We start from the raw sequence: 18,576 nt of genomic DNA on the forward strand, positions 1-18,576 counted from the left end.
AGAAAAACTAGGCAAGTCAGTTAAGAACACATTCTTATTTTCAATGACGGCCTAGGAACGTTCCGCCTCAGATTTTTATCCTTGTCAGCTCGGGGGATCCAATCTTGCAACCTTACAGTTCACTAGTCCAACGCTCTAACCACCTGATTACATTGCACTCCACGAGGAGACGACCTGTTACGCGAATGCATTAAGCCAAGGTAAATTGCTAGCTAGCATTAAACTTCTCTTATAAAAAACAATCAACGACTGTCGTTGCGCCAACGTGTACTTAACCATAAACACCAATACCTTTCTTAAAATCAATACACACAAGTATATATTTTTAAACCTGCATATTTAGCTAAAATAAATCCAGGTTAGCAGGCAATATTAACCAGGTGAAATTGTGTCACTTCTCTTGCGCTAATTGCACGCAGAGTCAGTGTCTATGCAGCAGTTTGGGCTGCCTGGCTCGTTGCCAACTAATTTGCCAGAATTTTACGTAATTATGAGAGAACATTGAAGGTTGTGCGATGTAACAGGAATATTTAGACTCATGGATGCCCTCTGTTAGATAAAATACGGAACGGAAAAAACGTTTTGTTTTCGAGGTGATAGTTTCCTAAGGCTCGTATTTCTGTGTGTTTATTATAGTTAAGTCTATGATTTGATATTTGATAGAGCAGTCTGACTGAGGGGTGGTAGGCAGCAGCAGGCTCGTAATAGTCAAAGGTATATGGTTTAGAGAGAAATAGTCGACGCGTTATAATTCCTGTAATAACTTGCGGCTGAACTTGAGAGGTTCCTTCGTTATTTGTCTTCCATAACGAATGTCTTGATCTACGTCCAATAAGGTCTGTGTTTCGTGCAGGTTAGGGTGCAGGTTAGGGTGCAGGTTAGGGTGCAGGTTAGGGTGCAGGTTAGGGTGCAGGTTAGGGTGCAGGTTTAAACTGCCTCTGCGTTCTGATACCCGTGTAGATCTCACTAGGATAAGGTAACGTTTGTCAACATATTTTCTTAAATCCACAACAAAAAATCATGATCTTGGCTTATATTTAGCCAATATTGATCAGAGTTACCTTGTCCCATCTACACAGTTGTAAAATTGTCAAGGTGGTGTAAACCTACACGAAACACAGGCCTTATTTTAAGTGAATCTAAAAATATCCTATGGAATAAATGAATGAAGGAAGCGCTGTTCAGATTTTGCTAGAAGGTGTCATGGGAATTATGACTCGCACTTTGGTCGTCAATTCTTACCATGCCTTTTATTAAAATAGGATTTCTTGCATATACATTCATCATTCATGTTATTTGAGACTAAATTGATTTTATTTATGTATTAAGTTAAAATAAAAGTGTTCATTGTTCATTCAGTATTGTTGCAATTGTCATTATTACAAAAATGTATGTGTGTGTGTGTATGAATGTATGTATATACACACACACACATTTTTGTAATAATGACAATTGCAATAATACTGAATGAACAATAAACACTTTTATCTATATCTATGGATATAAATATATCTCTCTATATATACAAATGTTTTATAAAATCGGCCGATTAATCAGTATCAGCTTTTTTTGTCCTCCAATAATCGGTATCGGTCGACCTCTAAACCCTATCGGCATTGAAAAATCATTACCGGTCGACCTCTAAACCCTATCGGCGTTGAAAAATCATTACCGGTCGACCTCTAAACCCTATCGGCGTTGAAAAATCATTACCGGTCGACCTCTAAACCCTATCGGCGTTGAAAAATCATTACCGGTCGACCTCTAAACCCTATCGGCGTTGAAAAATCATTACCGGTCGACCTCTAAACCCTACCCAGTACGCAACACTACAACTAAATATAGCTCCACAAGATGGTGATCCTGTGGTGTTACGTAGCACAAATTGTCTAGCAATAAACTTAAAGCAAGTATGCAGGATCCCCATTTTGCGTTTCCGTTCGAAAGGTGGGTGTGGTTCTCTCACCTGTCCGTTTGTCCGGTTCTCTCACCTGTCCGTTTGTCCAGTTCTCCCACCTGTCCGTCTGTCCAGTTCTCTCACCTGTCCGTCTGTCCAGTTCTCTCACCTGTCCGTCTGTCCAGTTCTCTCACCTGTCCGTCTGTCCAGTTCTCTCACCTATCCAGTTCTCTCACCTGTCCGTTTGTCCAGTTCTCTCACCTGTCCGTCTGTCCAGTTCTCCCACCTGTCCGTCTGTCCAGTTCTCCCACCTGTCCAGTTCTCCCACCTGTCCAGTTCTCCCACCTGTCCAGTTCTCCCACCTGTCCGTTTGTCCAGTTCTCCCACCTGTCCAGTTCTCCCACCTGTCCAGTTCTCCCACCTGTCCAGTTCTCCCACCTGTCCAGTTCTCCCACCTGTCCAGTTCTCCCACCTGTCCAGTTCTCCCACCTGTCCAGTTCTCCCACCTGTCCAGTTCTCCCACCTGTCCAGTTCTACCACCTGTCCAGTTCTACCACCTGTTCGTCTGTCCAGTTCTCTCACCTGTCCAGTTCTCCCACCTGTCCGTCTGTCCAGTTCTCCCACCTGTCCAGTTCTCTCACCTGTCCGTTTGTCCAGTTCTCTCACCTGTCCAGTTCTCCCACCTGTCCAGTTCTCCCACCTGTCCGTCTGTCCAGTTCTCCCACCTGTCCGTCTGTCCAGTTCTCCCACCTGTCCAGTTCTCCCACCTGTCCGTCTGTCCAGTTCTCCCACCTGTCCGTCTGTCCAGTTCTCCCACCTGTCCGTCTGTCCAGTTCTCCCACCTGTCCAGTTCTCCCACCTGTCCAGTTCTCCCACCTGTCCAGTTCTCCCACCTGTCCAGTTCTCCCACCTGTCCAGTTCTCCCACCTGTCCAGTTCTCCCACCTGTCCAGTTCTCCCACCTGTCCGTCTGTCCAGTTCTCCCACCTGTCCGTCTGTCCAGTTCTCCCACCTGTCCGTTTGTCCAGTTCTCTCACCTGTCCAGTTCTCCCACCTGTCCAGTTCTCCCACCTGTCCGTCTGTCCAGTTCTCCCACCTGTCCAGTTCTCCCACCTGTCCAGTTCTCCCACCTGTCCGTCTGTCCAGTTCTCCCACCTGTCCAGTTCTCCCACCTGTCCAGTTCTCCCACCTGTCCAGTTCTCCCACCTGTCCAGTTCTCCCAGTTCTCCCACCTGTCCAGTTCTCCCACCTGTCCAGTTCTCCCACCTGTCCACCTGTCCAGTTCTCCCACCTGTCCGTCTGTCCAGTTCTCCCACCTGTCCGTCTGTCCAGTTCTCCCACCTGTCCGTCTGTCCAGTTCTCCCACCTGTCCAGTTCTCCCACCTGTCCGTCTGTCCAGTTCTCCCACCTGTCCGTCTGTCCAGTTCTCCCACCTGTCCGTCTGTCCAGTTCTCCCACCTGTCCGTCTGTCCAGTTCTCCCACCTGTCCAGTTCTCCCACCTGTCCAGTTCTCCCACCTGTCCAGTTCTCCCAGTTCTCCCACCTGTCCAGTTCTCCCAGTTCTCCCACCTGTCCAGTTCTCCCACCTGTCCAGTTCTCCCACCTGTCCAGTTCTCCCACCTGTCCAGTTCTCCCACCTGTCCACCTGTCCAGTTCTCCCACCTGTCCAGTTCTCCCACCTGTCCGTCTGTCCAGTTCTCCCACCTGTCCAGTTCTCCCACCTGTCCGTCTGTCCAGTTCTCCCACCTGTCCGTCTGTCCAGTTCTCCCACCTGTCCGTCTGTCCAGTTCTCCCACCTGTCCGTCTGTCCAGTTCTCCCACCTGTCCAGTTCTCCCACCTGTCCGTCTGTCCAGTTCTCCCACCTGTCCGTCTGTCCAGTTCTCCCACCTGTCCGTCTGTCCAGTTCTCCCACCTGTCCAGTTCTCCCACCTGTCCAGTTCTCCCACCTGTCCAGTTCTCCCACCTGTCCAGTTCTCCCACCTGTCCGTCTGTCCAGTTCTCCCACCTGTCCAGTTCTCCCACCTGTCCAGTTCTCCCACCTGTCCAGTTCTCCCACCTGTCCAGTTCTCCCACCTGTCCAGTTCTCCCACCTGTCCAGTTCTCCCACCTGTCCAGTTCTCCCACCTGTCCAGTTCTCCCACCTGTCCGTCTGTCCAGTTCTCCCACCTGTCCAGTTCTCCCACCTGTCCAGTTCTCCCACCTGTCCGTCTGTCCAGTTCTCCCACCTATCCAGTTCTCCCACCTGTCCAGTTCTCCCACCTGTCCGTCTGTCCAGTTCTCCCACCTGTCCGTCTGTCCAGTTCTCCCACCTGTCCAGTTCTCCCGCCTGTCCAGTTCTCCCGCCTGTCCAGTTCTCCCGCCTGTCCAGTTCTCCCGCCTGTCCAGTTCTCCCGCCTGTCCAGTTCTCCCGCCTGTCCAGTTCTCCCGCCTGTCCAGTTCTCCCGCCTGTCCAGTTCTCCCACCTGTCCAGTTCTCCCACCTGTCCAGTTCTCCCACCTGTCCAGTTCTCCCACCTGTCCAGTTCTCCCACCTGTCCAGTTCTCCCGCCTGTCCAGTTCTCCCACCTGTCCGTCTGTCCAGTTCTCCCACCTGTCCAGTTCTCCCACCTGTCCAGTTCTCCCACCTGTCCGTCTGTCCAGTTCTCCCACCTGTCCGTCTGGCCAGTTCTCCCACCTGTCCAGTTCTCCCACCTGTCCAGTTCTCCCACCTGTCCAGTTCTCCCACCTGTCCAGTTCTCCCACCTGTCCGTCTGTCCAGTTCTCCCACCTGTCCGTCTGTCCAGTTCTCCCACCTGTCCAGTTCTCCCACCTGTCCAGTTCTCCCACCTGTCCGTCTGTCCAGTTCTCCCACCTGTCCGTCTGTCCAGTTCTCCCACCTGTCCGTCTGTCCAGTTCTCCCACCTGTCCGTCTGTCCAGTTCTCCCACCTGTCAGTCTGTCCAGTTCTCCCACCTGTCCAGTTCTCCCACCTGTCCAGTTCTCCCGCCTGTCCAGTTCTCCCGCCTGTCCGTCTGTCCAGTTCTCCCACCTGTCCAGTTCTCCCACCTGTCCGTCTGTCCAGTTCTCCCACCTGTCCGTCTGTCCAGTTCTCCCACCTGTCCGTCTGTCCAGTTCTCCCACCTGTCCAGTTCTCCCACCTGTCCAGTTCTCCCACCTGTCCAGTTCTCCCACCTGTCCGTCTGTCCAGTTCTCCCACCTGTCCGTCTGTCCAGTTCTCCCACCTGTCCGTCTGTCCAGTTCTCCCACCTGTCCAGTTCTCCCACCTGTCCAGTTCTCCCACCTGTCCAGTTCTCCCACCTGTCCAGTTCTCCCACCTGTCCAGTTCTCCCACCTGTCCAGTTCTCCCACCTGTCCGTCTGTCCAGTTCTCCCACCTGTCCGTCTGTCCAGTTCTCCCACCTGTCCGTTTGTCCAGTTCTCCCACCTGTCAGTCTGTCCAGTTCTCCCACCTGTCCGTCTGTCCAGTTCTCCCACCTGTCCGTCTGTCCAGTTCTCCCACCTGTCCGTCTGTCCAGTTCTCCCACCTGTCCAGTTCTCCCACCTGTCCAGTTCTCCCACCTGTCCGTCTGTCCAGTTCTCCCACCTGTCCAGTTCTCCCACCTGTCCGTCTGTCCAGTTCTCCCACCTGTCCGTTTGTCCAGTTCTCCCACCTGTCCAGTTCTCCCACCTGTCCAGTTCTCCCACCTGTCCAGTTCTCCCACCTGTCCGTCTGTCCAGTTCTCCCACCTGTCCAGTTCTCCCACCTGTCCAGTTCTCCCACCTGTCCGCCTGTCCAGTTCTCCCACCTGTCCAGTTCTCCCACCTGTCCAGTTCTCCCACCTGTCCAGTTCTCCCACCTGTCCAGTTCTCCCACCTGTCCAGTTCTCCCGCCTGTCCAGTTCTCCCACCTGTCCGCCTGTCCAGTTCTCCCGCCTGTCCGCCTGTCCAGTTCTCCCGCCTGTCCGCCTGTCCAGTTCTCCCGCCTGTCCGCCTGTCCAGTTCTCCCGCCTGTCCGCCTGTCCAGTTCTCCCGCCTGTCCAGTTCTCCCACCTGTCCAGTTCTCCCACCTGTCCAGTTCTCCCACCTGTCCAGTTCTCCCACCTGTCCGTCTGTCCAGGTGGGAAGTCCAGTTCTCCCACCTGTCCGTCTGTCCAGTTCTCCCACCTGTCCAGTTCTCCCACCTGTCCAGTTCTCCCACCTGTCCAGTTCTCCCACCTGTCCAGTTCTCCCACCTGTCCAGTTCTCCCACCTGTCCGTCTGTCCAGTTCTCCCACCTGTCCGTCTGTCCAGTTCTCCCACCTGTCCAGTTCTCCCACCTGTCCAGTTCTCCCACCTGTCCAGTTCTCCCACCTGTCCAGTTCTCCCACCTGTCCAGTTCTCCCACCTGTCCAGTTCTCCCACCTGTCCAGTTCTCCCACCTGTCCAGTTCTCCCACCTGTCCAGTTCTCCCACCTGTCCAGTTCTCCCACCTGTCCAGTTCTCCCACCTGTCCGTCTGTCCAGTTCTCCCACCTGTCCAGTTCTCCCACCTGTCCGTCTGTCCAGTTCTCCCACCTGTCCATCTGTCCAGTTCTCCCACCTGTCCAGTTCTCCCACCTGTCCAGTTCTCCCGCCTGTCCAGTTCTCCCACCTGTCCGTCTGTCCAGTTCTCCCACCTGTCCAGTTCTCCCACCTGTCCGTCTGTCCAGTTCTCCCACCTGTCCGTCTGTCCAGTTCTCCCACCTGTCCGTCTGTCCAGTTCTCCCACCTGTCCGTCTGTCCAGTTCTCCCACCTGTCCGTCTGTCCAGTTCTCCCACCTGTCCGTCTGTCCAGTTCTCCCACCTGTCCAGTTCTCCCACCTGCCCAGTTCTCCCACCTGTCCAGTTCTCCCAGCTGTCCAGTTCTCCCACCTGTCCGTCTGTCCAGTTCTCCCACCTGTCCGTCTGTCCAGTTCTCCCACCTGTCCGTCTGTCCAGTTCTCCCACCTGTCCGTCTGTCCAGTTCTCCCACCTGTCCGTCTGTCCAGTTCTCCCACCTGTCCAGTTCTCCCACCTGTCCAGTTCTCCCACCTGTCCGTCTGTCCAGTTCTCCCACCTGTCCGTCTGTCCAGTTCTCCCACCTGTCCGTCTGTCCAGTTCTCCCACCTGTCCGTTTGTCCAGTTCTCCCACCTGTCCGTTTGTCCAGTTCTCCCACCTGTCAGTCTGTCCAGTTCTCCCACCTGTCAGTCTGTCCAGTTCTCCCACCTGTCCGTCTGTCCAGTTCTCCCACCTGTCCAGTTCTCCCACCTGTCCGTCTGTCCAGTTCTCCCACCTGTCCAGTTCTCCCACCTGTCCGTCTGTCCAGTTCTCCCACCTGTCCGTTTGTCCAGTTCTCCCACCTGTCCAGTTCTCCCACCTGTCCAGTTCTCCCACCTGTCCAGTTCTCCCACCTGTCCGTCTGTCCAGTTCTCCCACCTGTCCAGTTCTCCCACCTGTCCAGTTCTCCCACCTGTCCAGTTCTCCCACCTGTCCGCCTGTCCAGTTCTCCCACCTGTCCGCCTGTCCAGTTCTCCCACCTGTCCAGTTCTCCCACCTGTCCAGTTCTCCCACCTGTCCAGTTCTCCCACCTGTCCGCCTGTCCAGTTCTCCCACCTGTCCGCCTGTCCAGTTCTCCCACCTGTCCGCCTGTCCAGTTCTCCCACCTGTCCGCCTGTCCAGTTCTCCCACCTGTCCGCCTGTCCAGTTCTCCCGCCTGTCCGGTTCTCCCACCTGTCCGCCTGTCCAGTTCTCCCGCCTGTCCAGTTCTCCCACCTGTCCAGTTCTCCCACCTGTCCAGTTGTCCAGTTCTCCCACCTGTCCAGTTCTCCCACCTGTCCAGTTCTCCCACCTGTCCGCCTGTCCAGTTCTCCCACCTGTCCGCCTGTCCAGTTCTCCCACCTGTCCGCCTGTCCAGTTCTCCCACCTGTCCGCCTGTCCAGTTCTCCCACCTGTCCGCCTGTCCAGTTCTCCCGCCTGTCCGGTTCTCCCACCTGTCCGCCTGTCCAGTTCTCCCGCCTGTCCGGTTCTCCCACCTGTCCGCCTGTCCAGTTCTCCCGCCTGTCCAGTTCTCCCACCTGTCCAGTTCTCCCACCTGTCCAGTTGTCCAGTTCTCCCACCTGTCCAGTTCTCCCACCTGTCCAGTTCTCCCACCTGTCCGCCTGTCCAGTTCTCCCACCTGTCCGCCTGTCCAGTTCTCCCACCTGTCCAGTTCTCCCACCTGTCCAGTTCTCCCACCTGTCCAGTTCTCCCACCTGTCCAGTTCTCCCACCTGTCCAGTTCTCCCACCTGTCCAGTTCTCCCACCTGTCCGTCTGTCCAGTTCTCCCACCTGTCCAGTTCTCCCACCTGTCCGTCTGTCCAGTTCTCCCACCTGTCCGTCTGTCCAGTTCTCCCACCTGTCCAGTTCTCCCACCTGTCCGTCTGTCCAGTTCTCCCACCTGTCCGTCTGTCCAGTTCTCCCACCTGTCCAGTTCTCCCACCTGTCCGTCTGTCCAGTTCTCCCACCTGTCCGTCTGTCCAGTTCTCCCACCTGTCCGTTTGTCCAGTTCTCCCACCTGTCCAGTTCTCCCATCTGTCCAGCTCTCCCACCTGTCCAGCTCTCCCACCTGTCCAGCTCTCCCACCTGTCCAGTTCTCCCACCTGTCCAGTTCTCCCACCTGTCCAGTTCTCCCACCTGTCCGTTTGTCCAGTTCTCCCACCTGTCCAGTTCTCCCACCTGTCCAGTTCTCCCACCTGTCCGTCTGTCCAGTTCTCCCACCTGTCCGTCTGTCCAGTTCTCCCACCTGTCCGTCTGTCCAGTTCTCCCACCTGTCCGTCTGTCCAGTTCTCCCACCTGTCCGTCTGTCCAGTTCTCCCACCTGTCCGTCTGTCCAGTTCTCCCACCTGTCCGTCTGTCCAGTTCTCCCACCTGTCCGTCTGTCCAGTTCTCCCACCTGTCCGTCTGTCCAGTTCTCCCACCTGTCAGTCTGTCCAGTTCTCCCACCTGTCAGTCTGTCCAGTTCTCCCACCTGTCAGTCTGTCCAGTTCTCCCACCTGTCCAGTTCTCCCACCCGTCCGTTTGTCCAGTTCTCCCACCCGTCCGTTTGTCCAGTTCTCCCACCCGTCCGTTTGTCCAGTTCTCCCACCCGTCCGTTTGTCCAGTTCTCCCACCCGTCCGTTTGTCCAGTTCTCCCACCCGTCCGTTTGTCCAGTTCTCCCACCCGTCCGTTTGTCCAGTTCTCCCACCCGTCCGTTTGTCCAGTTCTCCCACCCGTCCGTTTGTCCAGTTCTCCCACCCGTCCGTTTGTCCAGTTCTCCCACCCGTCCGTTTGTCCAGTTCTCCCACCCGTCCGTTTGTCCAGTTCTCCCACCCGTCCGTTTGTCCAGTTCTCCCACCCGTCCGTTTGTCCAGTTCTCCCACCCGTCCGTTTGTCCAGTTCTCCCACCCGTCCGTTTGTCCAGTTCTCCCACCCGTCCGTTTGTCCAGTTCTCCCACCCGTCCGTTTGTCCAGTTCTCCCACCCGTCCCAGTTCTCCCACCCGTCCGTTTGTCCAGTTCTCCCACCCGTCCGTTTGTCCAGTTCTCCCACCCGTCCGTTTGTCCAGTTCTCCCACCCGTCCGTTTGTCCAGTTCTCCCACCTGTCCGTTTGTCCAGTTCTCCCACCTGTCCGTTTGTCCAGTTCTCCCACCTGTCAGTCTGTCCAGTTCTCCCACCTGTCCAGTTCTCCCAGTTCTCCCACCTGTCCAGTTCTCCCACCTGTCTGTTTGTCCAGTTCTCCCACCTGTCCAGTTCTCCCACCTGTCCAGTTCTCCCACCTGTCCAGTTCTCCCACCTGTCCGTCTGTCCAGTTCTCCCACCTGTCCGTCTGTCCAGTTCTCCCACCTGTCCGTCTGTCCAGTTCTCCCACCTGTCCAGTTCTCCCACCTGTCCAGTTCTCCCACCTGTCCAGTTCTCCCACCTGTCCGTCTGTCCAGTTCTCCCACCTGTCCAGTTCTCCCACCTGTCCAGTTCTCCCACCTGTCCGCCTGTCCAGTTCTCCCACCTGTCCAGTTCTCCCACCTGTCCAGTTCTCCCACCTGTCCAGTTCTCCCACCTGTCCGCCTGTCCAGTTCTCCCACCTGTCCAGTTCTCCCACCTGTCCAGTTCTCCCACCTGTCCGCCTGTCCGCCTGTCCAGTTCTCCCACCTGTCCGCCTGTCCGCCTGTCCAGTTCTCCCACCTGTCCGCCTGTCCAGTTCTCCCACCTGTCCAGTTCTCCCACCTGTCCAGTTCTCCCACCTGTCCAGTTCTCCCACCTGTCCAGTTCTCCCACCTGTCCGCCTGTCCAGTTCTCCCACCTGTCCGCCTGTCCAGTTCTCCCACCTGTCCGCCTGTCCAGTTCTCCCACCTGTCCGCCTGTCCAGTTCTCCCACCTGTCCGCCTGTCCAGTTCTCCCACCTGTCCAGTTCTCCCACCTGTCCAGTTCTCCCACCTGTCCAGTTCTCCCACCTGTCCAGTTCTCCCACCTGTCCGTCTGTCCAGTTCTCCCACCTGTCCAGTTCTCCCACCTGTCCAGTTCTCCCACCTGTCCAGTTCTCCCACCTGTCCGTCTGTCCAGTTCTCCCACCTGTCCGTCTGTCCAGTTCTCCCACCTGTCCGTCTGTCCAGTTCTCCCACCTGTCCGTCTGTCCAGTTCTCCCACCTGTCCGTCTGTCCAGTTCTCCCACCTGTCCGTCTGTCCAGTTCTCCCACCTGTCCAGTTCTCCCACCTGTCCAGTTCTCCCACCTGTCCGTCTGTCCAGTTCTCCCACCTGTCCAGTTCTCCCACCTGTCCGCCTGTCCGTCTGTCCAGTTCTCCCACCTGTCCAGTTCTCCCACCTGTCCGTCTGTCTTCCCACCTGTCCAGTTCTCCCACCTGTCCGTTTGTCCAGTTCTCCCACCTGTCCAGTTCTCCCACCTGTCCGCCTGTCCAGTTCTCCCACCTGTCCGCCTGTCCAGTTCTCCCACCTGTCCGCCTGTCCAGTTCTCCCACCTGTCCGCCTGTCCAGTTCTCCCACCTGTCCAGTTCTCCCACCTGTCCAGTTCTCCCACCTGTCCAGTTCTCCCACCTGTCCGTCTGTCCAGTTCTCCCACCTGTCCGTCTGTCCAGTTCTCCCACCTGTCCAGTTCTCCCACCTGTCCAGTTCTCCCACCTGTCCAGTTCTCCCACCTGTCCGTCTGTCCAGTTCTCCCACCTGTCCGTCTGTCCAGTTCTCCCACCTGTCCGTCTGTCCAGTTCTCCCACCTGTCCGTCTGTCCAGTTCTCCCACCTGTCCGTCTGTCCAGTTCTCCCACCTGTCCGTCTGTCCAGTTCTCCCACCTGTCCGTCTGTCCAGTTCTCCCACCTGTCCGTCTGTCCAGTTCTCCCACCTGTCCAGTTCTCCCACCTGTCCGTCTGTCCAGTTCTCCCACCTGTCCAGTTCTCCCACCTGTCCGTCTGTCCAGTTCTCCCACCTGTCCAGTTCTCCCACCTGTCCGTCTGTCCAGTTCTCCCACCTGTCCGTTTGTCCAGTTCTCCCACCTGTCCGTTTGTCCAGTTCTCCCACCTGTCCAGTTCTCCCGTCTGTCCAGTTCTCCCACCTGTCCGTCTGTCCAGTTCTCCCACCTGTCCGTCTGTCCAGTTCTCCCACCTGTCCGTCTGTCCAGTTCTCCCACCTGTCCGTCTGTCCAGTTCTCCCACCTGTCCGTCTGTCCAGTTCTCCCACCTGTCCGTTTGTCCAGTTCTCCCACCTGTCCAGTTCTCCCACCTGTCCAGTTCTCCCACCTGTCCGTCTGTCCAGTTCTCCCACCTGTCCGTCTGTCCAGTTCTCCCACCTGTCCAGTTCTCCAACCTGTCCAGTTCTCCCACCTGTCCGTTTGTCCAGTTCTCCCACCTGTCCAGTTCTCCAACCTGTCCAGTTCTCCCACCCGTCCGTTTGTCCAGTTCTCCCACCTGTCCGTTTGTCCAGTTCTCCCACCTGTCCGTTTGTCCAGTTCTCCCACCTGTCCGTCTGTCCAGTTCTCCCACCTGTCCAGTTCTCCCACCTGTCTGTTTGTCCAGTTCTCCCACCTGTCCAGTTCTCCCACCCGTCCGTCTGTCCAGTTCTCCCACCTGTCCGTTTGTCCAGTTCTCCCACCCGTCCGGTTCTCCCACCCGTCCGTTTGTCCAGTTCTCCCACCCGTCCGTTTGTCCAGTTCTCCCACCCGTCCAGTTCTCCCACCCGTCCAGTTCTCCCACCCGTCCAGTTCTCCCACCCGTCCAGTTCTCCCACCTGTCCGTTTGTCCAGTTCTCCCACCTGTCCGTTTGTCCAGTTCTCCCACCTGTCCGTTTGTCCAGTTCTCCCACCTGTCCAGTTTCCAACCTGTCCAGTTCTCCCACCTGTCCAGTTCTCCCACCTGTCCGTTTGTCCAGTTCTCCCACCTGTCCGTTTGTCCAGTTCTCCCACCTGTCCGTTTGTCCAGTTCTCCCACCTGTCCGTTTGTCCAGTTCTCCCACCTGTCCGTTTGTCCAGTTCTCCCACCTGTCCGTTTGTCCAGTTCTCCCACCTGTCCGTTTGTCCAGTTCTCCCACCTGTCCGTTTGTCCAGTTCTCCCACCTGTCCGTTTGTCCAGTTCTCCCACCTGTCCGTTTGTCCAGTTCTCCCACCTGTCCGTTTGTCCAGTTCTCCCACCTGTCCGTTTGTCCAGTTCTCCCACCTGTCCGTTTGTCCAGTTCTCCCACCTGTCCGTTTGTCCAGTTCTCCCACCTGTCCGTTTGTCCAGTTCTCCCACCTGTCCGTTTGTCCAGTTCTCCCACCTGTCCGTTTGTCCAGTTCTCCCACCTGTCCGTTTGTCCAGTTCTCCCACCTGTCCGTTTGTCCAGTTCTCCCACCTGTCCGTTTGTCCAGTTCTCCCACCTGTCCGTTTGTCCAGTTCTCCCACCTGTCCGTTTGTCCAGTTCTCCCACCTGTCCGTTTGTCCAGTTCTCTCACCTGTCCGTTTGTCCAGTTCTCTCACCTGTCTGTTTGTCCAGTTCTCTCACCTGTCTGTTTGTCCAGTTCTCTCAGCATGGTGTAAACACAGTGGTCATAGAAGTCCTGTAGACTCTCGTTGCAGCGACCAATCAAAGCTTTGACCACACCCCTCAGCTCCTTCCCCGCAAGGCAGTATGGGTAATCTAAGAGAGAGAGGAGTGAGAAGGGTTAGAATGGTACTAAATGGTTAGAATGGGACTGACGACCACTTAGAGGTTGAGTTGTGGTTGTTGTAAAAATCAAAAGAAAATTGCATGTCACATGCCTCGTCAACAACAGGTGAAATGCTTACTTACAGGCCCTTACAAGCCCAGAGAGAATTACACCCCTGTGCGTGTAATAACAACACACTAGTGCCAGTAGTTTAAAACAGACAGCTCGGTGCATTCAGCATGTCAACACTTCTCATAAATACAAGTAGGGATGAAGTCATTCTCTCCTCCACTTTGAGCCAGGAGAGATTGACATGCATATTATTAATATTAGCTCTCTGTGTACATCCAAGGGCCAGCTGTGCTGCCCTGTTCTGAGCCATTTAACTTTTTGAGGCACCTGACCACACGACTGAACAGTGGTCCAGGTGAGACAACACTAGGGTCTGTAGGACCTGCCTTGTTGATAGTGTTGTTAAGAAGGTAGAAACTAGGGCCTGTAGGACCTGCCTTGTTGATAGTGCTGTTAAGGTAGAAACTAGGGCCTGTAGGACCTGCCTTGTTGATAGTGTTGTTAAGAAGGTAGAAACTAGGGCCTGTAGGACCTGCCTTGTTGATAGTGCTGTTAAGGTAGAAACTAGGGCCTGTAGGACCTGCCTTGTTGATAGTGCTGTTAAGAATGTAGAAACTAGGGCCTGTAGGACCTGCCTTGTTGATAGTGTTGTTAAGAAGGTAGAAACTAGGGCCTGTAGGACCTGCCCTGTTGATAGTGTTGTTAAGGTAGAAACTAGGGCCTGTAGGACCTGCCTTGTTGATAGTGCTGTTAAGAAGGTAGAAACTAGGGCCTGTAGGACCTGCCTTGTTGATAGTGCTGTTAAGAAGGTAGAAACTAGGACCTGCCTTGTTGATAGTGTTGTAAGAAGGTAGAAACTAGGGCCTGTAGGACCTGCCTTGTTGATAGTGCTGTTAAGAAGGTAGAAACTAGGGCCTGTAGGACCTGCCTTGTTGATAGTGTTGTTAAGAAGGTAGAAACTAGGACCTACCTTGTTTCTACCTTAACAACACTATCAACTAGTGCTTTATTAGAAAGACAGACAGACTTCTCTCCATCTTAGCTACTACTGCATTAATACTTTTTGACCGTGACAGTTTACAATCTAGTGTTACTCCAAGAAGTTTAGTCATCTCAACTCACTCAATTTCCACATTTATTACAAGATTTAGTTGAGGTTTAGGGTTTAGTGGGTGTTTTGTTCCAAATACAATGCTTTTATAAATATTTAGGCCTAACTAGTTTTTTTTATTTCACCTTTATTTAACCAGGTAGGCTAGTTGAGAACACCTTTATTTAACCAGGTAGGCTAGTTGAGAACACCTTTATTTAACCAGGTAGGCCAGTTGAGAACAAGTTCTCATTTGCAACTGCGATCTGGCCAAGATAAAGCAAAGCGACACAAACAGAGTTAAACGTGGAAGAAACAAACATAGTCAATGATAGAAAATCTATAGACAGCCTGTGCAAATGTCCCTTGCCACCCACTCTGAAACTAACTGCAGCTCTTGAGTGTTGCAGTCATTTCAGTCGCTGTAGTAGCTGACGTGTATAGTGTTGAGTGTTGCAGTCATTTCAGTCGCTGTAGTAGCTGACGTGTATAGTGTTGAGTGTTGCAGTCATTTCAGTCGCTGTAGTAGCTGACGTGTATAGTGTTGCAGTCATTTCAGTCGCTGTAGTAGCTGACGTGTATAGTGTTGCAGTCATTTCAGTCGCTGTAGTAGCTGACGTGTATAGTGTTGAGTGTTGCAGTCATTTCAGTCGCTGTAGTAGCTGACGTGTATAGTGTTGAGTGTTGCAGTCATTTCAGTCGCTGTAGTAGCTGACGTGTATAGTGTTGCAGTCATTTCAGTTGCTGTAGTAGCTGACGTGTATAGTGTTGAGTGTTGCAGTCATTTCAGTCGCTGTAGTAGCTGACGTGTATAGTGTTGAGTGTTGCAGTCATTTCAGTCGCTGTAGTAGCTGACGTGTATAGTGTTGAGTGTTGCAGTCATTTCAGTCGCTGTAGTAGCTGCCGTGTATAGTGTTGAGTGTTGCAGTCATTTCAGTCGCTGTAGTAGCTGACGTGTATAGTGTTGAGTGTTGCAGTCATTTCAGTCGCTGTAGTAGCTGACGTGTATAGTGTTGAGTGTTGCAGTCATTTCAGTCGCTGTAGTAGCTGACGTGTATAGTGTTGAGTCATCAGCATACATGGACACTCTGGCTTTACTCAAAGTTAGTGGCATGTCGTTAGTAAAAATTGAAAAAAGGGCCTAGACAGCTGCCCTGGGGAATTCCTGATTCTACCTGGATTATGTTGGAGAGGCTTCCATTAAAGAACACCCTCTGTGTTCTGTTAGACAAGTAACTCTTTATCCACATTATAGCAGGGGGTGTAAAGCCATAACACCCTCTGTGTTCTGTTAGACAGGTAACTCTTTATCCACATTATAGCAGGGGGTGTAAAGCCATAACACCCTCTGTGTTCTGTTAGACAGGTAACTCTTTATCAACATTATAGCAGGGGGTGTAAAGCCATAACACCCTCTGTGTTCTGTTAGACAGGTAACTCTTTATCAACATTATAGCAGGGGGTGTAAAGCCATAACACCCTCTGTGTTCTGTTAGACAGGTAACTCTTTATCCACATTATAGCAGGGGGTGTAAAGCCATAACACCCTCTGTGTTCTGTTAGACAGGTAACTCTTTATCAACATTATAGCAGGGGGTGTAAAGCCATAACACCCTCTGTGTTCTATTAGACAGGTAACTCTTTATCCACATTATAGCAGGGGGTGTAAAGCCATAACACCCTCTGTGTTCTGTTAGACAGGTAACTCTTTATCAACATTATAGCAGGGGGTGTAAAGCCATAACACCCTATGTGTTCTGTTAGACAGGTAACTCTTCATCCACATTATAGCAGGGGGTGTAAAGCCATAACACCCTCTGTGTTCTATTAGACAGGTAACTCTTTATCCACATTATAGCAGGGGGTGTAAAGCCATAACACCCTCTGTGTTCTGTTAGACAGGTAACTCTTTATCCACATTATAGCAGGGGGTGTAAAGCCATAACACATACGTTTTTCCAGCAACAGACTGATTAATAATGTCAAAAGCTGCACTGAAGTCTAACAAGACAGCCCCCACAATCATTTCATCAATCATTTGTGTAAGTGCTGTGCTTGTTGACTGTCTCTTCCCTGTAAGTGCTGTGCTTGTTGACTGTCTCTTCCCTATAAGTGCTGTGCTTGTTGACTGTCTCTTCCCTGTAAGTGCTGTGCTTGTTGACTGTCTCTTCCCTGTAAGTGCTGTGCTTGTTGACTGTCTCTTCCCTATAAGTGCTGTGCTTGTTGACTGTCTCTTCTCTATAAGTGCTGTGCTTGTTGACTGTCTCTTCCCTATAAGTGCTGTGCTTGTTGACTGTCTCTTCCCTATAAGTGCTGTGCTTGTTGACTGTCTCTTCCCTATAAGTGCTGTGCTTGTTGACTGTCTCTTCCCTGTAAGTGCTGTGCTTGTTGACTGTCTCTTCCCTATAAGTGCTGTGCTTGTTGACTGTCTCTTCCCTGTAAGTGCTGTGCTTGTTGACTGTCTCTTCCCTATAAGTGCTGTGCTTGTTGACTGTCTCTTCTCTATAAGTGCTGTGCTTGTTGACTGTCTCTTCCCTATAAGTGCTGTGCTTGTTGACTGTCTCTTCTCTATAAGTGCTGTGCTTGTTGACTGTCTCTTCCCTGTAAGTGCTGTGCTTGTTGACTGTCTCTTCCCTATAAGTGCTGTGCTTGTTGACTGTCTCTTCCCTGTAAGTGCTGTGCTTGTTGACTGTCTCTTCCCTGTAAGTGCTGTGCTTGTTGACTGTCTCTTCCCTATAAGTGCTGTGCTTGTTGACTGTCTCTTCTCTATAAGTGCTGTGCTTGTTGACTGTCTCTTCCCTGTAAGTGCTGTGCTTGTTGACTGTCTCTTCCCTGTAAGTGTTGTGCTTGTTGACTGTCTCTTCCCTGTAAGTGCTGTGCTTGTTGACTGTCTCTTCCCTATAAGTGCTGTGCTTGTTGACTGTCTCTTCCCTATAAGTGCTGTGCTTGTTGACTGTCTCTTCCCTATAAGTGCTGTGCTTGTTGACTGTCTCTTCCCTATAAGTGCTGTGCTTGTTGACTGTCTCTTCCCTGTAAGTGCTGTGCTTGTTGACTGTCTCTTCCCTGTAAGTGCTGTGCTTGTTGACTGTCTCTTCCCTGTAAGTGCTGTGCTTGTTGACTGTCTCTTCCCTGTAAGTGCTGTGCTTGTTGACTGTCTCTTCCCTGTAAGTGCTGTGCTTGTTGACTGTCTCTTCCCTGTAAGCGCGCTGAAAGTCTGTTGTCAATTTGTTCACTGTGAAATAGCATTGTATCTGGTCAAATATCGTCTGCTTTTATCCGCAGTAATTTTTCATCCAGCTTGTCAGACCCCGGTGGCTTGTCATTGTTGGGGCGGCAGGGTAGCCTAGTGGTTAGAGCGTTGGACTAGTAACCGAAAGGTTGCAAGTTCGAATCCCCGAGCTGACAAGGTACAAATCTGTCGTTCTGCCCCTGAACAGGCAGTTAACCCACTGTTCCCAGGCCGTCATTGAAAATAAGAATGTGTTCTTAACTGACTTGCCTGGTTAAATAAAGATTAAATAAAGGTGTAAAAAAAATATATATAATAATAATAATAGGCCAAATCGGTGTCCAAAAATACTGATTTCCGATTGTTATGAAAACTTGAAAATCGGCCCTAATTAAATCGGTCAACCTCTAGTTAGAACAGTCGGAAGCAGCCTTGTTATGTCCTGTACTCGTGTGTAGCACAGTGTTTTTGCCTTGGGGGCCGAGATGTTTCTTACCATAGAGCTGCCTATGATGACAGCTGGTGATGTTGAATGGGCCGGTGTCTCAGGCAGCTTCACGGTCTGATGAGGCTGGGAGCTCTGAGGATCTGAACTCGAGGTAGAAGCCACAAGAGAGGGAGACAGAATCGAGGACGAAGACGCAGGTACCTCTGGATGCAGGGCGGCAAAGCTGTTTCTGTTCCGTGTCAGTTCCGGGCTCAACATCACCATGGAGACACCCTTTGTCAGAGAACACCTTCTTCGACTTCCACGGCGAGTGACGTACCTCCATGGGTGGTTAGGTCGAGATCAGCTTTGTTCTCCAGGGAAGGGGGAGACCCCTTCAGGGATGGAACCCAGCCCAGCCAATTTGGTTGCATATGCAACGAGATATTTCACTGTGCGACCATACATTTTATTTTGGGAGAACTGTGCGACAAGGAAAAAACAATCTCCCAGATTGTAGTAATGATAAGACTTTGCTGTACCGTTGTTTCAGAGAAACAGGGCAGTGCAGATTCTTTAGCGTTATGGGTTGGACCATTATCACAGCTTCTAGCCCAACTGGGTCTAAAGACCCATATTACCAGAGCAGTATTTTTTAATCTTCCTACAGCGAATCACCGTATTTTACATTGAGAAACCAGTCTAAACTACTCATGCATCGACGTCGTCGACAATTTCTTTACACTT

General features: G+C 52.6%; 1 protein-coding gene across 3 annotated transcripts in view; it reads right to left on the minus strand.

The window, feature by feature from the left end:
- Positions 1-18,576, minus strand: part of tmem214 (transmembrane protein 214) — a 90,936-nt gene that overhangs the window by 47,521 nt on the left and 24,839 nt on the right. For all 3 annotated transcript variants that reach the window (XR_010465493.1, XR_010465492.1, XM_065026105.1), the window contains exon 4: positions 12,867-13,001. Coding sequence is in view for 1 of the 3 variants with exons in the window: in XM_065026105.1 (XP_064882177.1) it covers positions 12,867-13,001 (135 nt within the window). In the remaining 2 variants the exon portion in view is untranslated. The remainder of the gene's footprint in view (positions 1-12,866; positions 13,002-18,576) is intronic.

The sequence above is a fragment of the Oncorhynchus nerka genome, linkage group LG13, assembly GCF_034236695.1.
Source record: "Oncorhynchus nerka isolate Pitt River linkage group LG13, Oner_Uvic_2.0, whole genome shotgun sequence".
Classification (NCBI taxonomy): Eukaryota; Metazoa; Chordata; class Actinopteri; order Salmoniformes; family Salmonidae; genus Oncorhynchus; species Oncorhynchus nerka.